The sequence below is a fragment of the Oryzias latipes genome, chromosome 14, assembly GCF_053564925.1.
Source record: "Oryzias latipes strain Hd-rR chromosome 14, Olatipes_Hd-rR_3.1".
NCBI lineage: Eukaryota > Metazoa > Chordata > Actinopteri > Beloniformes > Adrianichthyidae > Oryzias > Oryzias latipes.
The window spans coordinates 21,546,199-21,570,242 of NC_136250.1; the positions used below are offsets into that span (position 1 = coordinate 21,546,199).

At 39.8% G+C, this 24,044-nt stretch overlaps 1 protein-coding gene across 24 annotated transcripts in view; it reads left to right on the plus strand.

The window, feature by feature from the left end:
- tspoap1 (TSPO associated protein 1) overlaps positions 1-24,044 on the plus strand; it is a 75,350-nt gene that overhangs the window by 18,389 nt on the left and 32,917 nt on the right. For all 24 annotated transcript variants that reach the window (XM_078930350.1, XM_078930358.1, XM_078930360.1 and 21 more), the window contains 9 exons: positions 7,978-8,085; positions 8,209-8,337; positions 9,521-9,697; positions 10,368-10,541; positions 18,164-18,325; positions 22,501-22,584; positions 22,683-22,772; positions 22,893-23,015; positions 23,105-23,209. In XM_078930350.1, the coding sequence (XP_078786476.1) occupies positions 7,978-8,085; positions 8,209-8,337; positions 9,521-9,697; positions 10,368-10,541; positions 18,164-18,325; positions 22,501-22,584; positions 22,683-22,772; positions 22,893-23,015; positions 23,105-23,209 (1,152 nt within the window). The remainder of the gene's footprint in view (positions 1-7,977; positions 8,086-8,208; positions 8,338-9,520; positions 9,698-10,367; positions 10,542-18,163; positions 18,326-22,500; positions 22,585-22,682; positions 22,773-22,892; positions 23,016-23,104; positions 23,210-24,044) is intronic.

Below are 24,044 nucleotides of genomic sequence, written 5' to 3' on the forward strand. Positions count from 1 at the left end.
AATAAAAATTCCCATTCTACTCGATCAAATGCTTTATCTGCATCTAGCGAGATGACAACTTCTGGCTGGTGCACGGAATGGGAAGCGTGCAGCACATTCAGCAGGCGGCGCATATTATAGAATGACTGTCTACCAGGTATAAAGCCTGATTGATCTGGATTTATTATTTTAGGGATTACCGATTCAAAGCGACGAGCTAATACTTTCGTGAAAATTTTATAATCGCAGCACAGTAGACTGATGGGCCGGTACGAGCTGCACTCACATGGATCCTTTCCTTTTTTGGGAAGAACAGTGATAATTGCCTGGTTCATAGTTTGTGGCAATTTTTTAACCGTGTGGATTTCCTCAAAGAGTTTACATAAAAAAGGGGACAATTTAGAGGAAAATGTTTTGTAAAACTCTGCTGGTAGCCCATCTGGGCCAGGTGTCTTACCGTTTTGCATAGATTGTATCGCTTGGGCAATCTCTTCAACTGAAAATTTAGAGTCCAATCTGGCTCTGTCCTCAGGGCTAATCTGTGGGATTATAAGAGGGTCAAAAAAAGTCTGGATCTCGGACAGGCAAGCAGAAACTTGGGAAGTATAAAGGCTTGAATAGAATTTTTTAAACTGGTTATTTATGATCATGGGCTGATTGGACCTTTGTCCCTGTCCCGTATTGATCTCATTTATAGTGCGGCTTGCAGAGGATTGTCTAAGTTGATGGGATAGTAGTCGGCCAACCTTCTCACTATGCTCATAATAGGTTTGTTTTGTTTTAAGTAGTAACCTCTCAGTTTGTTCAACAGAAATATTATTAAACTCTGCCTGTAGTAGTAGTCTATCTTTATATAAACAGGGACTTGGCGAATTGGCGTACTTCTGGTCTACTACTTTAATTTGTTGGGACAAATCTGCAAGGCGGCGACCATTCTCTTTTTTCTTATGAGCTGCAAAAGAGATAATTTGTCCCCTGAGATAAGCTTTCAGTGCCTCCCAGATAGTAGTAACAGACATTCCAGGTGTGGTATTAATTTGAAGGAAAAAGTCAATTTGGTCTGATATGTATCTTTGGAAGGGTTTATGAGACAATAACATTGGATCCAAACGCCATGTGCGTCGAGGTACTATGTTTTCTGGGAAGGTTAGGTCAAACTGAACAGGGGAGTGATCAGAGATCACTATACTATGATATTGACTATCAGTTATTAAAGAAAGGAACCTTTGGTCAATTAGAAAGAAGTCTATTCTAGAATATGACTGGTGGACAGGCGAAAAGAATGAATATTGTCGGGAAGTTTTATTGTTTTGTCTCCAGGGATCAAATAGTTTGTAGGAATCCATAAAAGATATGATTGAGTTTGCAGATTTGGATAATTTAGGTGGGAACTTTGGACTTGATCTGTCAACCTCTGGCTTCAAAACAAGATTAAAATCTCCACCTAATATTAAATGGTGTGTGGTTGTCACAGGGAGGTTAGTGAAAAAATTTATAAAAAATTGTGGATCATCCCAATTTGGGCCATAATTGTTAGCTAGGATCACCTCCATCCCAAACAATTTCCCCTCAACTATGACATATCTACCTTTGGTGTCAGATACAGTTTTTGTCTGTGTAAACGGCACACCTTTTCTGATTAGTATGGCTGTACCTCTAGAACGATTTTCATATTTAGAATGGTAGGTTTGACCTATCCAGCCTTGTTTTAATTTTGAATGTTCGTTTAAGTGTAAATGGGTTTCCTGCAGAAAAATGATTTCTGGTTTGAAAGTTTTCAGGTGGGAAAAGACTCTTCTGCGTTTAATAGGATGCTGTAAACCCTTTACATTCCAGCTAATAAAACGAGTTGGATCCGAGGAACCTAATTTAGGTTTACTCATAAAGCAATAAACAAGGAGAGAGATGTGTCTGACATGGAGTACAAAGTAAAAAAATAAAAAAATAAGATAAAAAAGAAGCAATAAAAGTGTAAAGTAAAAAACAGTAATGTAAGATCCCCAAATGAGTGCCGATCTCCCCAGAACAAAAAGAACAAAGTAGTGGAGATCGCATCCACATTCCCACTACACGGAAAGTTTGCACTAAAGTGCTCAGGGTGCACTAGCTCACCTGCTAAGCGGAGCAGAACAATAAAATTCCACCCAAATAAACAAAAATTTAAGTGGATAGAAAAAAGGCACACATAAAGACACAACCAAAGCCTTCAAAAAAAAATTTGGAACCTTTTTACCTGATGAAGCCTCTAAACCAAAATAAATATATAGGTGTGCATATAAACACAGACATGAACACAATTCCCTTTTCAAACTCACATAATGACAAAGAACGTAGTGTAAAGCTATAGGGAAAAGAGTATATGCTCGAACATTTGAACCAAGTTGAACTTGTTTTAAATAACTTGAACTTAGTTCAATGCTGTACAGTATAATACTCTTCAAATGCGAATGTTGCGTTCTTTATCACCTGCTCAGCGTTGTTTGATATTTTGAGTGATGTATTTTTGGGCTTCTTCTGGTGAGGAGAAGGTTTTTTCCTCGCCTTTGTAGGTGATTCTGAGCCGGGCTGGGAAGAGGATCCCAAACCGCACGCCCTCCACCCCACGAAGCTGCCTCCTCACGTCGTTGAACGCCGCGCGGTCTTTTGCGGTTTTTGCAGTGTAGTCTGGAAAAACTGAAATAGCCATACCATCCATTTTGATCCGCTGTTTTTCCCGTGCGAGGCGAAGGATGTTTGCACAATCCTGGAAGTAATGACAGCGGGCCACGATGACGCGCGGCGGCTTCCCCCGCCCCGGAGCCGGGAAGAGAGCGCGGTGCGCCCGGTCCAGCCGTGGCGCCTCTTTCAAACTGAAAGCCTGTTGAAGCAGCGCTGCAATGGAAGCTGTAGAGCAGATCTTGTCCTCCGGTACGCCCACCAGTCGGATGTTGTTTCTCCGTGATCTTGCCTCTAGATCCTCACATTTGTTTTGGAGATTTTCAACTATGGCGTTAAGGCGGTGCACGTCGTTCTGCAGCAGTGTAACATCGTCTGTGCAGGTGGAGAGGCTTTCCTCCATCCCTCTCACTGTGGCGGTGAGCGACGTCAGCTCCGATGTGACGGATTCTCTGTACTCCCGTATTTCAGATCTGACCGCGTTTATGTCCGCTCTCACAGATGCCAACTCGCTTCCCAAAACATTCCGGACTTCGGTTTTAAGAGTATCCACCAGGTCTTTCCGAAGGGATGACAGAATATCCTGCTTAATAACTTCGGTGTGGGCCGCTAAGCTAGCCGCAGCTAGCTCCTCCTCACCTGCGGAGTCTTTGCTAGTGGGGGCTGCAGGCTGGGTCGGTGTGGCGGGCCTCACCTGTAAAAGAGTTGTCTGCTTTCCTCTCGATGGTTTTCCAGACATTTTAAGTATTTATTTCGTGTCACCGCAACTTTAAACAAAGTCCAAGCTAGAATTTACTCCTCAATCGTGCCAAGAACTATACTTTAAGGCAATTATTCCGCTCCGCTCCGCAAAACACGTCTCACTCCATGCTCTGTCAAACCACGCCCCTCTTTGGTGTTTTTAACATTTTCTTGTGGTAATTTCCTAATGGAGGACTTAAATACAGAAAATTAAGCTTTAAATCCCATTTGAGTATTTTTTTATTGAAATTGATGAAAAATGCTGCTGGAGAAAGATCGTGTTTATTTATCACGTAGAAAATACACGCTTCCTCCTGCAAATGGTCTTTAAAGCAGTCAACACTGAAACGACTGTGTGATAATGAGTGCTCCCTTCAGTAATGACTTGATTGTTGAGGCAGACAGACTGGAGCATTCAGGGTAGATGAACAGACATCTGTGTGGAGGCCCCCCTGCGTTGCCGTCCTTCACTGATCCAGGTCTGTGTGAGAGCAGTACTAGTGGAGGAGAGGATTGGCTCCATGCTAATGTGTGCACTGGCTTGAGGTAGAACTCACCACCAGCAGGTCTCTTCTATAGCAAAGAGAGCTGACTGGCGTTGGAAAAGTCCCACTGTCCCTCATATCTGTGTCCGGTGCAGTTATTGGTCTGTCTGGACCTAGGAATTCAAATGAGAATTGAATCATTGGAGTCAGAGCGGATTCAGGCTGGCTTTACGAGACTAACAGTTTTTAGATTTATTCCCAAGAGACAGACAATGTTGATCATCGTCTGTCATGATGACATGTATACAAGTTATGAGGGGCTTTTCTGCTGCTCCACAGCAAAAGCCACTTTATTTTTTATCTGTTCTAGTGGATCTTTCCCTTGTTTTATTATACATCTGTGTTACAGCCCCGACAGGCAAACCTGTCCCAGTCTAGGGGAAATCAAAAGGGGGCCAAAACATATGGACGATGGACACCAAAGTTTAGGAACACAGTTTATTAAATGGTAGAAATAACCTGTGTCCTGTAAAACAAAAAGAAATAAACAATTACTGTGCTGGTCCCAACAAGAGACAAATCAAAGGGATTGGAGCCTTGGCCAAACAGAAAATAATTCAGGGAGACAACTGACCCAGCCACGTTGACCGGAGTCAGCAGGTCCCTGCTAAGGCTGCCTAACAAAATCTAACTAATGAAACAAAATAAACAAAGCCCGCAAATAAAGACTACCAAGGTCCAACCCCAAACTTCTTCTTCCACTTTCGGCTTTTCCCATCAGGGGTCGCCACAGCGAACAAGTTGCATGGTAAATTTGGCAATGTTTTACGCCGGATGCCCTTCCTGACGCAACCTTCTCAAAGCAACCGGGCTTGGGACCGGCAGAGGAAGAGAAGGGAACAGGGAGCAGCCCGGAGTCGAACCCTGGTTTCACGGATGGAAGGCGCCGCAAACCAGCACGAGCTAAACTGGCTCCCCAAGGTCCAACCCCAAACTAACATAACAAAACCCAGGAGTATAAGACTGCTGAGGACCAAGAGGGAATCAAAATGGAAACAAACCAACCAGCACAGCTCCAACACAAAACAACTGCTCCTCAGCCTCCTGCTCTGCTCTCTCTGCATGCCTGTCCTTTGGTTGTGACTTCCTCTGACTTAAATACCTGGCAGGTGCTGATCAAGATCATTGGCTTCACCTGCCAGGTAAGCAGAATGAAAGGGGATGCAGCAAAGCAGAAGAAGCAAGACATAACAATCTGTAAATAAAATATACTTTTTAACAAAATTACAAAAATGATATGAATGTAATTGTTTTATTTACAGCATTTCTTTATTTATTTTATCTTGCTAGCATAGTTTAACGACCATTGTGTTTTTTTTTATTTTCAATAACAGAGGTACCAGCAATTTTGTGCATAAATTTAGCTGATTTTTGATTTGGTTATTTGACGTATCGCAAAAAGGCAAAACCAGTTTAGTTGTTATCTTATATTTTTAGGGTTTACTTTAAAAAGTAGGCAGGTGGGAGGATTGAGCACATTTGACAGGTCACAGTTTATGGAGTAACACTGGCTCTGTAATGCTACAAAGATGCTGCTGAAACACAGTGGATTTAATTCTGTTATTATATTTATGAAATACATTTTTTACTAATGTCCTATGAATTAATTTTGTTTTATTTATCCGCCACGTCTTAAAGTTAACGTCTAGCAACAGCGCTGTCTCCAAATCAACACTTTATTCATCTGTCTGTTGAGGCTGTAAGTGGAGCAGCTGTATCCTCCAGTTTTGACTGGTTACTGTTAAAAATCGCCGTATGTTCCGCTGATTCATCAGGTTGAACTGAACGCTACACACAGGTGAAGCGATTGCGAGGATGAGGAGCGTCTTGCGTGCGTTTGTTTCACTCGCGGGCAGACGTAGAGGAGGAGAGGACAAAAGAAATTCACCAAATTTTAATAACATGACTAACGTTTATTCGCTCTAACTTCAGACACTTCAAAAATAAAAGTCTTCTATCCTGAAAAAGTTATATTGCGATATATTTAATTATCGTTTTATTGGCCGGGCCTACTTCTTTATTATTCATTTTTGGTTGCTGCGACTTATACTCCGAAGCGACTTATACTCCAAAAAATGCAGTAGTCAACAGTGGTGTTTTCCCCCGGCAAAGAAATTCTTTCTGTGGCTTTTTTCTTTAGCTGGTTCAATCATCACATCAAGTGTTTCTGGTGATTTCTAGCATTACAGGCAAAAGCAACAACCAGGCCTAGTTTGACCTGCTGGTCATCTTTTGTGAAGCAAAGCAATATTTTAGGTCCTAATAGAGAAAAATGCATGTTTTTGACCACACCTCACTTGATCTGCCGTCATGGCGTGGATTCATGTGTGGCAGGTGTATAAGCAGCCTCTCCCACTGAGTCTCAAGCTTCATTACTGAACTCCTGTAGCTGAAGGGTCGTCTCCTCACATCTGTCTTTCTGAGGCTCTGTCCACTCAGCTGCTTCACACCAATTACAACCCTGAATGCTTCATGGACAATCTGCCACACTGATTTCTGCTCTGTTTAGAAGAGAAGTCTTTCTCCTACAAGCTACAAAATAACGGGTTCACCTGTTCACACTGAGGTACCGTTACTTTCAGATATGCAGACAGGCATAGTTCACATTGATTCATGCAAGAATGTGGTTACAGTAGAAGCGTGTCAGCATGTTTAGAGCGTTAGGGATTAAAGTTTGAGGCTGACACCTTGGTGGTCTAATCCATTGCTGCTCAAACTGGCTCTGAATGCAGCAAGCTGCAGTGCACGAGAGTTGACAGCTCCAGAGGGGAGTTTTGATGGTCAAACAGACTCACGTTTCTGAAACAGTTTTGGATTTCTTGGGTGTTTAAGTCTCTTCCTGTGAGACCAAACTCCCGTGTGGGTGGAAACCGTGAAAGGTTATGGATTAAAGCAGAGATGTACTCACAAATGTAGACTGAGGATTTAGTTATTGCACTTCTGTAGTAGTTACAATTTTACCATAGCAAACACTGTTCCAGATGGTAGGACTGCTGTTGAAACCGTTTTATCAGACCTGCAAATGCTTAACCTGGGGTCTGTAACCTGAGGCTCTGGAGCAGCATCCAGCTCTTTTATCCTTGCATTGAGGCCCTTTGGCTTTAAAGAAAATTACTAATGCTTTAAATAAATAATAGGTTAGTTAAGCAAATATTCCTATCTTCTACTGCACAACAGTGTCTAGTTGGTGTTCAGACCAGTTCTTCAGTGAAATATTTTTCTAGCATGTACACATTTTTTAGTTGGATTTTACACTCATGTTGTTCTGCTCAGTAGTCAAAGGAGAAAACTGATGACGTCATGATGACAGAAAATTCCATCTTTGCCTTTCTTGCATTTTAATTTTAGTAAATTTGCTGCATTTTGAAAGAACTTGAATGTGCTGCTGTCAAAAGCCAACAAGATTTAAAATGTTTTATCTGTTATAATTCAGTTATTGTAAACATTTAAAAATGACAATTCAAAAATAAATGGCCACAAAAACATCGCTAAAGATTATTTTTCTAAAAAGTGAGCTGGGACGTTGTGTTTCTTGCTGGGTTTTGGTCTGTACCAATTGGCTGTTTTAGCGTAAAAGGTTGCACTTAACTCACGCGCTAAACGAACACGTGATTGAAAAGATTTTACTGCTGGATGTTATGAGAGCTGCAGATGCAAAAAATGGCCTATTGATTAGATGGAGAACATTTGCAGAGACCTCTGTCAAAGAAATCTTTATGTCATGTTCAGCAGAGCTTGTCCTGTGGTTGTTGAAGGGAACAGTTTGGCCACAAGTCAGAACATTATGGCTTTTCTTCTGGTTGCAGAGCAATAATTTTTTCCTTTACCTTGTCAAAAGCATTCAATGAGGTTTGCTTTAGAGGTCGGACCACAATGACTTTCCTTTTGTCCTTTTGTGTTTCCATATGTTATAATTTGAGGAAAAAAACAAAAATGCAGAAATTTAAAAAACACAAAAGTCCCTTTTTTCCCCCTAGTTTCAAATAACTTTGAATGTTGTGGACTTTTTTTTATTCTCAGAAATAATCAGAACCTTCTTGCTGTGCTTTCTTCTCAGAATGGTACAGACTATGGGTTTTTGGTGCGCCAGAACTCAGAACTTCTGCGAGCCCTGGACGATCTAGAAAAAACCTGCAGCACACTGAAGGAGGAGAATGGCCTGCTGGTAAGACTAAAAATAACAGCGTGTTCTGCTCACAAAAGGCTTTGTGGAAAGTAGGTCAGAACACCTCAGAAAAAGATGTTATACATTTCTTCTCTGTTCTGATATTCCTGTTCATTCGGTTAGCGGAAGAGCAGTGCTCCAGGGACGGAGGAGAAGGTCAGGAGGTTAAGGAAGAAGAACACCGAGCTGGCAGTTCTTGCTAAAAGGCTGGAGGAGAGGGCACGGAAACTACAGGAGGCCAACCTAAGAGTGGTGGGCACGCAAGTCAAATATTTGACTCAACACCAGTCTGTCTTATGTAGTTTGTGTTTGGACGCACTTTAGACTAAATGCTGCGAGTTACATTTCTACGATGCAACCCTTTGCATTTGATCACTTTGTCACTTGTGAGATCACAATGTGTAGATAGAGGAAATATGATGATGCTAAATGCTGCCCAAAAACCTAATCCAGCACAAAAAAGAGCAAAATTAAAGACACATTCTGATAAAAATTGTGTTTTTAACATGTTCTTGTAGCATTTTTCTGATGATGGTGGACATATATAAAGAAAATTAGGCTAGTATTTGGCTAGTATTTCTATATTCAAATCGTGGTGAATCAGGAGCAGACTAAAAAATGCTTTATGAAAAAGATTGTATCTGTAACGTAAAAAAAATAAAAATGCTCGGCATGCCACAGGCTTTCTCCTCCAAGCTCTTGTATACAGTTAGTGCCAGGAGGAGGGGAAGGGGGGCGGGCCAATGGTCCTGCCCATAACTCAGAGGTGAATTTCTACCATGCTACTGCTTTGCAAAAACTATGTCCTAAAAACAACTCAGGGTTTTGATTTTCCTAAAAACAGCATAATCATAATCACAAGACCACTGGGAACATCAAAAGATGATCAAAGTGGGAATTTAAGCGTTTAATAAGATTGGAAATGGCCTAATAAACCTGATCTTCTTTATTGTACATTTATGTGTCCGGGGTAGAAGGGTCTAATTCTCTTCTAGACAAGGGGGATAAGTTAAGGTAAGAAGCCAGGTGGCTTTTCTAATGAAGGTCTGTAAGGAAATGAAAAGTTTTCATCATTTAGAACAAATATAAATATAAACATTTATGACAGTAGATGGTTTACATGACTCATTTCAGTTTTTCAACATTTCTTACATTGCATCTTCGGGCCAAACATTAATTGGAAAATCAAGTTTAATTCACATTTTTGCTTCATTTGTACAATTTTTCAAGTTGCTAACAAATATGGATAACCATAAAGTTGGAATTAAGGGTTGTGTTGAGATTGAGCCAAAAACTGCTATGGATCAACTCCTAAAGTAATTACACGAATCTTCATAAAAAGGTTTCATTTCAAAAAATAAGTTAGGTAGCAGCACATACAGAAGTTTGATTTGTAGTTTTTACATCTTCATAACCTTACTATTTTTTTTTTTAGGTGAACTCCCCGTCATTGATGAGGCCTGGATCTGCAGAACACTACAAGAGAGCGTTTGCCCGTCAGAGAGCCCGCGACCTAGCTCATCATGCTGATGCACTGCTGTCCAAGGACAAGGAGATTGCTGCTCTGCAGCAGGAGTGCAGGGAGCTGGAAGCTCAGCTGGGCCACTCCAAGGTAAAAAATAAAAAAAGAGATAATAAATCCACTTAAATCAATATGAAGCTGAGTGAGTTTATTTAGCCTAGAGCAAGGTGGATGTGCAGAAGTTTGAGAGGCCAAATCTGGACACTTACCTTAGTGTTCTATCCTTCAGATGTACACTATCTGGGCCAACATAATGCCACAAGTTTGCCCTCTGCTGGACAGTGCGAGTAGTGTTCATCCTCCTTAGCCTGCATTAGAAAGGCTGTGTCACACTGCTGATGTGACGACAGATGACGGTGCATAAAAAGGCTGCCTTCCTCTGTTCCTGCTGTTAATGACAAGTTTCAATCATGATTCTTAACATAAGCATTGAGTGATTTTAATGATAAATGCTTGATATTTAGGTTAAAGAGATGAGAAGATAAACAAAAGTTCCATTGGACGGTTCAAACAGAAAGACTATGATGTCTAACATTTGCCAAACAGAAAACAGTTTTATTTTTTTAAATTAATGTTTTTGCTTTAACATTAAAAGGATTTACTGAAATAGTCTTTCAGATAAACCTCTAAATCAGAAGGTAATATTTAGGTAAAATGAATTTTTTTAAGCACTTATCTACCCATATGTGTTTTGAGAATGTGTATACAGTCAGAATGTGCATACAGTCTCAATTGTGCTGAATTTATGACGCCTCTGCAGGGGTTTCCTCTTCATTCAAGCAGAGGAGAATTTGAGAACCTCCTCAGGGAGTCTCAGAAGGAAGTTCTGCGTCTCCAGAGGCAGCTGTCGGTCACGTCATCCAGACACCAGGACGACACTGAACTCAGCGTCAAAACATGTGGGGAAAATACCAAAGACAAGGGACAAGAGAAGGTAAACGCTTCCTATTGACTGCCTCTGGGTCTAAACTGTACGGCTCGGTAGCTCCAAAATTCCTCGCCATTTTTCCTGCACCGCTAATGTTTGGTTGGGGGTGCAAGGGGCACTAAGCTAGTGGGAGAGACTGTAAACAGAGAGCTCTCAGCAACAGGGAGAGAAAGGGGGATGGGTTTGCTCCATCCTAACAGTCTGGCCCACAACTCAGACGTGAATTTCTAATGAACTCCTGCTGCTCTACAGAAATTACATCCTAAAAAATGACACGTTTTTTTTATTTCAGGAAAAAAACAGCATAATTATAATTAAAAGACAGCAGGGAACACTTCCACAATAGATCAGAAGGTAATTGAGGTGGGTCTTTAAAGCCCCACACAATTATACTTCCACCACCAGGTTTCATGCATAGTCTTGTCATTGAGGGCGTCTCTCCTACTTTCCTCAGAATAAACACCATTCACTCACAGCTCCAGTTAAGTTTTTTCAAGCCAAAGCCAGACCTCCAAGCTCCTACCTTTGCTTCAAGATTTCACTACTGAATTCCAGTCCAATATTGTTTTACCGCTGTGGGTGTCCTTCATGGCCCCAAAAGGAGAAAGAGCGCTCACAAACCTCTGCAACTGTGGGAACAATTTATTTTTAAATGTAAGAACTTTTGATCAGAAGCTGATTCAGGAACCACAGACCACTGGCTCACCTTGATGTACTGTAAGTACAGGAAAGACACAGTAGCTCAGAAACACTGCAGGAGCCGCTATTAGACAAAAACCCAGTGTCTTTGACTGCATTGAGGGCAGTTTTCTTCTGTCCTAGGACTTGATTCTAGTCCCTGTGTCTTTTCTAGCTATCGCTCCTCTTCTCAGTCATGATTACTGGGATCAAGTGTGTTTAGTCAAACAGAATCAGGAATCACCTGATCCTGCTAATCAGCACTGAGTAGGGCAGGGCAAGCAGAACGAGGTTTGAAAACCAGTGCAGGAACAGGACCCAGTGCATTATGGGAACAGTATACTGGTACCTTCAGCAGATTAGATGGCTCAGAAAAAAAATTGAGGTATCTCAACAAAACTGTTTCAACTTTAAAAAAAATTCCCATTCATTCCAATCATAAAATTCAGTGCATAAACTGAACTTATTGATTCAACAGGAAAAGCAGGTTGAATACTTTCACGTAGAAGACAGTTGGAAAGGTTCAGAGTTCTTAAACACTGTTCTGTACAGTAGAGTCAAACTCTTTTTCTAAAACCTGCTTTTGTGTGTTATTCTGTTGGCATTCAAACTGTTTCTCTCCATATACCAGCTTGCTGCTGGACTCAGTACTAATCTGCCACAAGCTGTAATGAGGCGATTCCCTGTCTTTAACTTGTGCCCAGTCAAAGCTATCAAAGTAATACACCATGATCCTCTCTGCATTTAATGCTGATCTTCTCCATGTTCAGTGCTTTCATGCTCTGCTTTCTGATATATCATGCACTTTGCAGAAAATGGACACAAATGTGGACTTTGTGAATCAGTAAAATGTGTTGCATAATGCAGCGTTGCTCCTGTTTAAAACAATTTTGTGCGTTTGAAGCCTGGGATCAATGCATTAAGGGAAAATGCAATTTCCTGATTTTAGTTTCAGAGATGGATTTTTAAAGGCGCAGCCTCTGCACGGTGACCTCGGTTTACATAATATTTAAGACATGCTCCTCATGTGCAAACTGTGTGAGACTTTCTTGCACTAATGATGAGGTGCAGAAAAATCTGTGCTTGTGAAAAATGCCGCTTGCTGTAATCTCTCATCTGTGGGACGTGCACACACACACCCTGTGCCACTCGCACACCCAGAAAGGGGCCATGTTGTGTGAACTCTAATCCCCTCCAACAACAGAATGGTACAGTCCAGTAATCCGCTCTCTGTTGCTGTAGCAGCGGTGAGAGGGTTTTGGATGGTAGGTAAGACCACAGCCGCACTAAACACTTTTCGTCCTGCTCTGGATAGCTAGCAGGCCAGGGAAATCCTTGACGTTGCCACAGATCACGCAAAAGGGGTAGGTCATCATTCTTGTCTTGTGTGTGTAAGTGTCAGCAGGACTTTATGTTCTATTCGGCTAACATGTGCAGAGCTCAAAATGAAAAACTAAAGTCCAATCAGAGGTGGGGGAGGACAGGTGCCAAGTAGCAACTCACTGCATTGGGGTTTGATACCTGTGATTTTATTTTCACTTAGTGAAGAGTCCAAGCATCTCAATATTGCAATGTCACCTACAGCCAAAGGAGTTCTTAGATCTAGTGGCTGTTTTTTAAATATTCTCTTCAGTAAATCCTGCGGTAAATCCCAGCCTCATAAGTAACGGACTGCTGCTTTACTTTAGATCAGGAAGGTGGGACAGACACAGGGCCTAGTCAGGGACAGGTTGTCACAAAACTTGGTTTTGTAACGGCTGTATTTCAGAGCTTCCAGATGTAGAGTTTAAATGCACGGAATTGGAGACAAATACGGCGGAGCTTTTGATATCTGGACATCGATGTGCTCCGCATTAAACAGAAAATCAACGGCCAGGCCAATCCATTAAGGTGCTTTTAAAAGAAGTGATCCAGTTACCCGTTCCAGTAGTCTGCAGGGATTACACCAATGTGCTTATGGCATCCAGGGCCTGCTGAATGGGATCTGGCCCTGCTTTAGTACGCATGGGCTCAGGGTGCGCTACATCCTTTAGCATAGGTGGAGCACATCAGTGTGACGGAGCACAGCTGCATCTCACTGAGTAAAGCAGGCAAAAGGAAACTTCAGAGGCGTTTATTAGAGTTTGATGAACGATGAAGATGTAACTTTTATTCACTGCTACTACATTTTTATGGCTTATTGAAACCACTACTCAGTTTTCTAAGATGCATTTCCATTTTTTTGTGTTATCTCACTTATTTTGTGCTGGTAAAGGTTCAGGATTTTAACCAAAGGATGCATTGTTCACTGTTCATCACTGTCTCTTTTTAAATGAAGAGTTAAATGAGCTGCTGTTTGTCCTTCTAAGAATCTAAAAGTGAAACCATATTTTATCTTTACCAGGAGTCTCTTCTGAACATCTATTGCTCCTCCTGATCTTTTTTGTTGATTACAATTTAGTAACTTCTTTTTCTTTTCCACTTCCTTCTCGCTACAATAGTTTTTCTAACCAACCATATAAAAAGATCTTTTTTTCTCTCTAACATCTCTCTCTCTTCTTCCCTCTTTTTCTTTTCTGTCCGATCCAACAAAAAAGCAGATACAAATATAATCAATATAAATGAAGTTTAGCCTATTCATAATTCCCTGTTGTGACTGTAAAATATGTCTAACAAAAGAGGCCTTCAACTCTGTTTACTCAGCTGCTGGACAGGACAAGTTAAAAAAATTAACTTTTTGTTTGTTAGATTTGTATAATTTTTATGTGTTGAAGTGATTTTATAAAATTATCCCCACATTTTATTGTATATTTTCTTAAACATCACTCAGACACTGATATTCTAAGTAAAAAGAAAGGAAAGTCTTTACAGTTGCCAATGTGGTGATGGATTATGGGAAATTAGCTTCAACCAGCTGTGGATTTACTTCATTTGTTAGAAAACAGATGTGTTAAAATATCAGCACATTTTTAGAGAAACGCCGCCGCCATCTGTTGCAAGAAAATATTTAGCAAGTATTGGATTTATTTAATTTATTGACATAAAATAATGCCTTTTGGGAGATGGATCAATAACTGGTCCTTTAGCCGTGCAATTATGTTTTATTTCATTTAAGACAGGCCCTTTTACAAATGAGAACATATAAGATTCACTCGTAACATTCACTATTTAAAACATATTCTCAATTTTGCATCACATTTAGTGACAATGCAAAATTGTCTTTTTTTTTTACGATTTGGACATTTTTGTCTTAAAGGAAATAATAAATGCTTTACTAAAACATGTTTACATGGATCCTAGATTTGAAGAAAATAAATAACAAACATTTTGATTGTGTTAACCGTCACTATTGTATATTGCAGCTGACCTATTTTAGACATTTTGCTTGTAAAGTACTAAAAGTTTTTGTCATTTCCTATGTAATTCGTCAACATGAGGGAAAATAAAGGGCACCCTTCCCCATAGTGTGAGCTTTGCTATATGTTTCTGAAATGATACCTATCAGGTTTTTTTCTCTAGTTATAATGAATGATACTAAAACACTCAGCTGCTTCTGAAGTAAGTTTTATGAAGTGTTGACACATAAAGACATTGTCATTGTTGAAGCTCTCTGGGCTCTCTGTGCCAGCCTAATTCCACACAACACTGTATAAATGAGGCTTTATGTAATATTCCTCCCTTTGATTTCATTTCATGTCAGAATTATATCACATGCTGACAGAAGCCTGATTATAGCTGCTTTTAGCTCATCGTTTAAATGTTCTTTTTTTTTTTTTTTAAAGCTCTCAGATTGTATGAAGAAGTCACGATTGCTGACAGAAAAAAAGCAGAAAACCACTGGAGCTGCTGATGTGAGACGATGTCAGCCCGCTCTGTGTGTGTACACCTTCAAGACCCACAAGCTCGTTAAGAGTCATTACAGGATTGGCTGGTTTAACTGCAACTAAAACAAATACAGGGGTTTTGCCAGTAGGCAAAGGAGGCGGTTTCTCTATTGATATCTGAAAGAAGTCTGAAATATGAGCAGCAGCTGCTTAAAAACCCTCCTTTCTGTCCAGTGTTCTTGACCAGAGGCCAATAGTATTACTGTAGTCCCCTCCTGCTTGCTTTTCGTCACCACCTCTAATGCCATCTGGTCTGGTGTCTAAAAGATAAACCTGGGATAGCCTCACTTAACAGACAGGTCACTGAACTGCTGTTTAGCACTCGACGTGACTGTCTCAGAAAGAGCCCTGCAAGTTTTTGTTGTCACAACATTTAAAGCAAAGCAACAACCAATCGTCTATAATGAATCCCACCGTGTTTTATGAGTATATTTGACGTTATACAAAAATTATAAAAACCTGAACTGTTGCTAACAAGTTTCTGTTTTTAAAGACCCACTCTGAAAACATGTGGAGGACATATATAAAGAAAATTAAGCTTAAAAGTGTTTTGTAGAGTATTTCTTTATACAAATCATTGTAATTCAAGAGCTGACGAATAAAAAGCCATTTTAAAAAATCACTTATTTTGCCAATGTTTGGGGGAAGGGGGGGTGGGGTTGCTCCACACCAACGGTCACGCCCACAACTCAGAGGTGAATTTCTAATGAACTCCTGCCACTCTACAGAAACCATGTGCTAGAAAACAGGTTTTTGATTTTGTCTAAAAACACATAAAACACCACTGGGAATGCTTGAACAATAGATAAAAAGTGATCAAACTGGGACTTTAACTTTGTTTGATATGTGATCCAACTCAGTAATATTTTTTGTCCACCTTCGTACCTTTGTAGTTCCTATTTGGAAGAATCATCATCATCATTTCTATCTGCTGTCCTAATGATTGCAGTACGGTTGAATAGAATTATGTAAACGCACAGATCTTCTTTTTCTGTTTTCTTTGAACTTTTTCTTCTCTCCTTTTCTTTGAACCGTGGCGTTTGCCAACAGAACCAGGAAAAACAGAAGGTTTTATTTTTGAGAGTTCAGACGGGTCTAAAGTGGAAGAATGCTGAGAAGAGACTGCACTGTTGGGACTCTCACTCATATTGTTATGAAGGTTCCTCTTTAGATTCCAAATTTAAACTTTGAGTAGTATTAGTCTACATTTGTGTAAAGTGTGATAGCCTCAGGACTTAGCCAGGTTGTCAAATTCAAAGCATATTTTAGTCGAGATCTTTTCGGGTTAAGTGTTTGCAGAAGACGGTAGTTAAAGCAGCTTTTTCACTGATTTAGCAAAAGTTGTTCTACCGTTTCAAAATTGTCAAAAGTCTAAAACGTGTTTACAGTTAAAACGTTCTCAAAGGGCTGAAGAAATTGATTCAAAGCAGTAAGTATGCTGACACTATAGTTTCTAAAGAAAAAAATCCCTGTTCAGAAAAATATGTGTAGGTTATTCCTATTTACTAAATGTAATCAAGAATGTGAACACCTTATTTGCTCCAACATGTGCATTTAATCATGAATAGGAATATTCCCCATATTATCTGATTCTTTTATCACCTAGAATTCAATAGATTGTATACTCAGCATTAGACAGTTTTACATTTCACATTTTTATTAGAAAAAGGTTTAAATCTAGAAAAGAGCTCAGTGCAACATAAAGTTGTTGACTGCTGTCCTTGTTTTCTTTAGAGTTTGTACCATAACATGTTTAGAATAGTACCTCATCCAGGACTTGATCTTAATTTGGTTTCTGATGATACATAAGGATTTCTGAATTCATATGTTTTGATGATCATCAGCATTCCATTTTTGTTACGTGTGATGTGCAATTATGATTTCTGCAGTAGCGTATTCTTATGTTTTGATGATAACCAATACGAAGAATAGAATAGAACTTTAGCTCTATTAAAAGCAACAGCTAGATAATAAACAACACTGAAAATATAACTTAAAAATCTTTATTACTGATATTATTAGGGTTATTTATCTCTGTTACTTGATAAACATTCTGCACTTGAACTGAAAAAGAATTAATAACTTTAAATAGATGTTGAGAACTAGATTATGGTAACTATATATAAAATAATTAAAAAACAATAGAGGTGGGATTATATACATTAGCTACTTCCCACTCCCTTTCCAGGAAGTAATCAAACTTGATTTGATTTATCAAACTCTTATTTGAAAAATATGATATTTCATGGATTCTATGATTTATGTCCATATAAATGCAAATTTGTGTAGATATGATTAGGAGCAATTATTATGTCAAGAACTTTTTTCTTTAATGCAGTTTCTAGTTAATATATGGATTCATATCTCAAATGGATTTGGTATATCCATGTATTATAATTAATTTTGTTTTCCTCGTTTTTTTTAACTGCTTGTAATAAAACAATGAATCAACTATATGATATGCATTAAAACTGCTTTGTGTTTCAAAAACTACATCAAGCAGGCAAAACAAGTGTTTTACTGAAGCCTAAAGTGTTTTTCAAACATTTGTTTTTATAGAGAATAAAGCAGTGCATTATTTTCCTAAACTTCATTTTCATATTAATGGATGTACTGCATTAGTTCTTTTTTGCAGTAATTGTGAAATAGCAGCACTTAAATTCAGTTTTTGTTTGGTGATCACACTGAAAACCGTCTGGTTAATGCAGATTAATGCTACTGGGGGAGCCTGTGCGGCCCGGGGAGGGCTGTGGAGGATCCACCCTCCTCTCTGCACGAGGTAGAGCACCTCTTATCCTGTTATGGGGTCATGGCCTCACCAACACTAGCACAGTTTTACCTTGAGTATTATTAGGTCTGCACTAAGTTTAAGAGGTACTTCCCTTTTTTCAATCCTTTCTCACCCATTCTAACCTGTATTTGTCATAGACAGCCGCTGAGCATTTAAGAAAAGCAAACCGTCACTCCACCCCTACTGGTTTGAGATGGTAGAAGCTCTTGGATCATTTAATAGCGTCATTTGTTTTTCTGGGATTGTCAACGTAAAGTGAAATAAACCCACCGATTTTTTTTTTCTGCCCTCTTTAGGTTGAAGGAGAAACCCCATCTGTGGGGTTAGATGAAGCTCCATCCAGGTCCGCGAAGACTCCTACAGAGGAGGGGGAGTCGTGGCTACGAGTGACGCCCCCATCGGGCCTTAGCCCGAGCCCCTCCAGCCAGGAGGATCCCCAACAACGCATTCAGTTTCTGGTGAGGGCTGCTTTATTCCATGCATCTTAATGTTCATCAAACCACATAGAGTCCAAAATTACTTTCAAGCGTCAAGGGGTTGACATTTTCATGAGTTAAAGAGCAGCTTGTGGATGCGGGACCTTTCCACTACATGTCTGTTTCCATTACTGAACACAAAGTAGTTCAGTTTGATCTCCACCGATGCTCCACCAGTGTAACCAGGCTGATCTGTCCCCTGGAGTCAATCATTTAGTCCCTCTGCAGCAAAAAATAAAATAAAACTTACTGTGCCAAATAGCAGGGATCTAGTTTTGCAATCCACTTTGCATCTGATATAAATCTGAAGCTTGAGTGTCATTGCTGTAACTGCAGTGACTGCTGCTGCTGCAGCAAAAACCGCCATCAGATTTGTTACGCAATCCTGGGATGATCTTTTCTCTTGGATGCAGGAACGCAGCACACTGGCCTCACGGATCCTACAGCTAGCTTTCATGCTTTTTATAGACCTTGTTGTAAGCTGTTTGCTGACCTTCCTGGTCAGGATAGAAAACCAAGCAAAGGAGATGCTCACTAAGCAAAAGAGAAGGAACCAGTCAAAAAGATTCCTGCTGTCTCAGTGTGTTAGTTAGTGGACACCTTTGTCTCAGGTTATTGCCTTTAAAAATGGCTCTTAGTGCGACCTTATTATGATGGATGGTTTTCATTGAGGATGCTCATTTTGGGCCTAAAAGTTAAAGGTTGTATCACAAGAGAAGAAGCCGCCTCCCACTGTTAACCAAAAAGTGATGCTTTACTTTAAGTGTCAAGTATTGTCTTTACCAACGTATTTACTTATTTTGAAGTTTAGCCTAAAAATCTGGGAAATACATTTTTTACAGAGATTTTTTTTTTTTACCCCTGGTAACATCAATAACAGTGAAATCGAATACTTCAGTGTTTTGGTGCACCATTTTTCTCTAAATAGGAATATTTCCACAATAGTATGTGTACATGTAGAATTATAAATAAAAAGTGCTAATTTTGCAAAGAATGACGTTAAATTATGTAGTCTAGAGATATTGTTCAGGTACATATTTACAATTTAAGTGAGAGCTCCGTTCCTGCTGAAAACTATGTTTTTTTAAAGACCTACTCTGATCATCTTTGATCTATTTTAAAAGTGTTCCCTGTGGTCTTTGAATTAGGATCAGGTAGGCCTGCACAATATACCGCAAATTTACCGTTATCGCGACATCAAGCTGTGCAATATGCATACCGCAAAAGACGGCGAAAATTGCAATAAATGGTTACCTTGACCCTTGTGCTATCCTAGGCACTTTAACATTGGGAGTGGGGTCATCTAGACCCACTAGACAGTGCTCTGAACCTTTTTTCTTCAATGATTTGTGAACCTCACTGGTGTCCATGGATTACATGAAATCTTTCCACCTTTATCCACCTTTGTCATGGTAGGGAGAACACGTCAAAGTAAGGGGGGGGTCATCTAAGATAGCACAAGGGTTAAATGTGCTAAAACAAACTCATGGCAGCTTGAAATATTGAATAAATGAAATAAATCCCTTTATGCATTTAACCAATCGGAAGGACCCGTTTACGTTGTTGATCAATCAGATGAGCCCTTTTATGTTTGATGTTTGCCTCCTATGTCGACAAGGGTCATTTGGAGTATAATTTTTATACTGTTGCATTGAAATGGAAATGATGTTTTTGGTTGGTTTGATATTTGTTTATATACCGCAAATTATATCGTTATCGCAATATTAATTACCAATATCGCATATCGCGAGTTTTCCTCATATCGTGCAGCCCTAGGATCAGGTCATTTTTAGGTACAAAGAAAAACCCGAGTTGTTTTCTAGGATATAGTTTCTGCAGAGTGGCAGGAGTTGATTAGAAATTCACCTTTGACAGGATAAATTTGGACTTTTTAGCTGCTTTTTTACTCAATATGTAAACCTCCACGTCTGAACGATCATATTCTGTCTGTAAAAGATCAAACTGACATGTTTATTTACTAAAGATTGAATCTGACAGGTTCCTAATCAAACCCTATGATCTACTATTTTTTTGTTTTGCTTAAAGCACAAACCTTTTAGGATTTAAAAAACAATAAACTACATAATAATGTGTTTTAGACACCTTTCATGTCTATCCGTGTCTGGAAACTTTTGATCTAGATTAAAAGCTACCATAGCTTTCAGAACGACAACATGTCTAGATGACCCAACTCCCAATGTTAACGTGCCTTGGATAGCACAAGGGTAATGGCTGCAACAATTCACTTTCCTTACACGGTTTTGTTTTGGTTCAATGTGTGATTTGTGAATGACAAGACAACAACAACAAAAACCATTAAAAAAATGTTTAATTTGCTAATAAGCAAATGAAGAAAACTGTGGTTAAAAAAAAAGTAGTAATGAAGAAAACTCTTTGAGTGGGTGTTTAATTACGTTGCACTTAGCTAGGTGCAATGTAATAAAACAAGAAATAATAATCCCTTTTTAATTTGAAACAACCGGTTTGTTTGACACTATAGTGATTCACTTTCCAGACGACGCGGTTCTACGGTGTAACATTCGGTTTGGTTTTACACCCAGAACTGTGGCATCACTAGATGTCCCCATGAAAATATTCTTTTGTTCTTTATTTTGCCCAGATTTATGCTTTCAGTGCTGTTGGTTGTCGACCATTACCATATAAGAGAATTGTACAGAGCAAATGTGAAATGTAATGAGGTCAATTCAGTCGCCACTTTTTTCTCGATATGGACGCCGCCATGTGGGAGTCAGATGATGTCAGAAAGCAGTGATTGGTTGGACTTCGTCTGAGTCATTGTTTTTATGGAACAACTCTTGCCAATCAGGAGTGAGCTTGTTGGAAGTCCACATCCCTATCACTGAAAATGGGTTCGGGAGAATCTGTTAATCAAATGTTTTGAACTTTTGAAGTGAGACCACCTACCGGTACTTTTATTGAGGAATCTGATTGGTCAGTTTGTAATTTGAATAATTTGCAACAAAGAAAAAAAATATTATTAAAAAATGAGAAAGAACATGTTAAAAAGGTATCAGAGTAAGAATGGTTATTCTGACCAATAGAATGACTGAGTAATGGTTGTTAATTTCTATATTGAAGTCTATGGGATTTTAGCTTCTTGGAACCAGTGGGTACTGGGTTTGAAATGCTAGGGAGGAGGGGTCACTCAGTCCAGTTCTCATGTACAGTGAATTTTCTCAGCATGAACACACTTCACAGTTGCATAATCTTCAGGTTGTGTACTTTTGGCTTTTTTATTATTCAAGTGTATATAGGTGGAGAACTGCACAAATAGAATCCTGACTATAACTCTGAAATCACAAGGACCATTTCTGAGTTAAAAGCATGTTAAATTGAGTCGTTGAGTTGCCAGGTCTCATGTCAGACGCCTGTTTCCCTGGAAGAATTTTTAGTTTTACCTTTCTCCTCTGCCTCTGGCACATATGCAGAGACATATTTCCTCATAGCTCTAAAGATAAAACAAGAAAAAGTTGTTTGAACACACTTACTAAAGGTCCTCCACACCAGGCCCTGGTCGGCACATCTATAAATCCAGAAACAGCAGGTCATGGCAACAACTTGAAGTCAGGCTGACCTAACAAATTAGGTGTGCATGTTTTTCTTCAGTTGTGTGACAAACCTTCGAATTGTTGTATTAGTTAAACCTCGCAGTTGTGTTGTACCAACCCAGCAGAACATCCTTACAACACATACATGGCTCCACAAAGCTGTGACAGCAACACAGTCATCCAAATCAGACCACAGATTGCAGTTTAATTATCTTTATTGTCTTGCTGTGTCATCACTGGTAAGTGTCAGGGTATCTCTTCCTGTCAGCTGCTGGTGGTCTGCAATTAGCCAGTCTGCAGCTTCCCTCCTCTCAGTGGCTGTGGTAATACTTTTTTCAGGCCCTGCGGTCATGGTGAAATAAGCTGATTTCTCCTGCACTGCTCCTGCATGTAAGCTGCATTTAGAATAATTAGAGGATGCTAAGCTTTGTAATACCTCAGTGCTGCTCTGTCTAAGGTCAAATATGGAACTGAAGTCAATTAATTCCGTTTTCCAAAGTATACAAATAATTTGGCTTGACGCCCTTTACCTGTGTGCACAGTTTGTCCTGATTGGAGATCAGGGTTGAGTCTTTTTTGTCTCTGCAGGAACGTGAGCTCAACAACAAGAGAAAAGAATGTGAAGATTTTGAGCATGAAGTAAAGAAGCGACAGAGAAGATGTCTGGATTTGGTAAGCAATCCAGGTCTCTTTCCCTGTTTTCCTTCTTGGTGACCTAAAAGCTTTCCGATGATCTCCGATCAGAAGATTGATTTATGTTTGTCAAACAGGAGAGCCAGCTTGAAAATGAGCGAGGCAAGAATGAACACTTGAAGGAGGAGGCAGATCTCCTCAGGAGGAAGGCACTGCTGCTCGACCAGGTCAGTACCTGCTGCTTTACTCAGCTTGGTCCTATTTTGATAGCTTCAGCCTTCGCAGTGGTCATTTGTCATGTGCGGCTGCAGTGATGTGACTCATTTCACTCTACTGCTGTTTCTCAGGCTCGGGCTGAAAATGAGGAGTTGAGGGAAGAACTCTCTGAAGTGACCGCTCAGCGTAATTCAGTTCTTGAGGAGAACCAGAGACTCCGTGCCAAACTGGAGAACCTAGAGCAGGTCCTAAAGGTACTGCAAGAGTCAAACCTGTAATCGCTCCTCCTGAATCCTCTCCTCTGCACACAACCTCTCTGACCTGCGAATTTCTCTCTGAGCAGCACATGCGAGAGGTCGCCGAGCGAAGGCAGCAGCTGGAATTGGAACATGAGCAGGCTCTGGCTATCCTAAAGTTCAAACAGGATGAAATCAAACGGTTACAACGGGTAAGAAACACTTCTGTCGAACAATTCAGACAATAGAATACTTTTTAGCTAAAATATTGGGAAAATATTGGGCTGGGCGATATGGGCTAAAAACAAAATCAGGGTTTTTTTTCAGACCAAATTGAATTATTCTGTTTGAATTGATTTTTTATTTCTTTCCATTATTGTCTTTAACAAAAAATACAAATGACAGAATACATTTAACAACCCCTTTTTTCACTTTTCATTTCGGATTTGATCTGAATTCAAAGTTAAACTAAATATAAGTTGTAAAAATTAGGGATGTCCTGATCTGATCACGTGATCGGAAATCCCCCCCCCCCGATCAAGTGGTTGATGACTCGATCGATATCGGATGTTTGCTGGCGATCAGTATCGGACATTTAATGTATTACTATTATGACCAGGGGTTTATATTTCAAGCTTATTATTTTGGATAAATACTCCACTAGAAGTTTGCATGTCGTGAACGAATCAGGACATTTTATAGCCGTAAAGTGCAGCAGAATATGGCAGCAGTTCAAGCATGAGGCTAACAAAAACAGTTCAGTCAAGCTAGTGAGATATTCATAGATCAATAACTCTAAAAAATTGGATTGTGACTCTGTATCGGCAGATACTCAAAATCAAAAAAAGTCTGATCAGGACTTTCCCAGTAAAGATGCTTGTAAATCAATGCGACAGGTGTTTTGAGTGCTGCTGCTAGCCTTGAACATCTCATCGGGGACGGCTGTGGTGCAGTGGTAGAGCGGTCGAGCTCTGATCGGAAGATGTGTTGAGTGTCTTGGGCAAGACGTTGAACCCCACCTTGGCACAGAGCCACCATCAGTGTGTG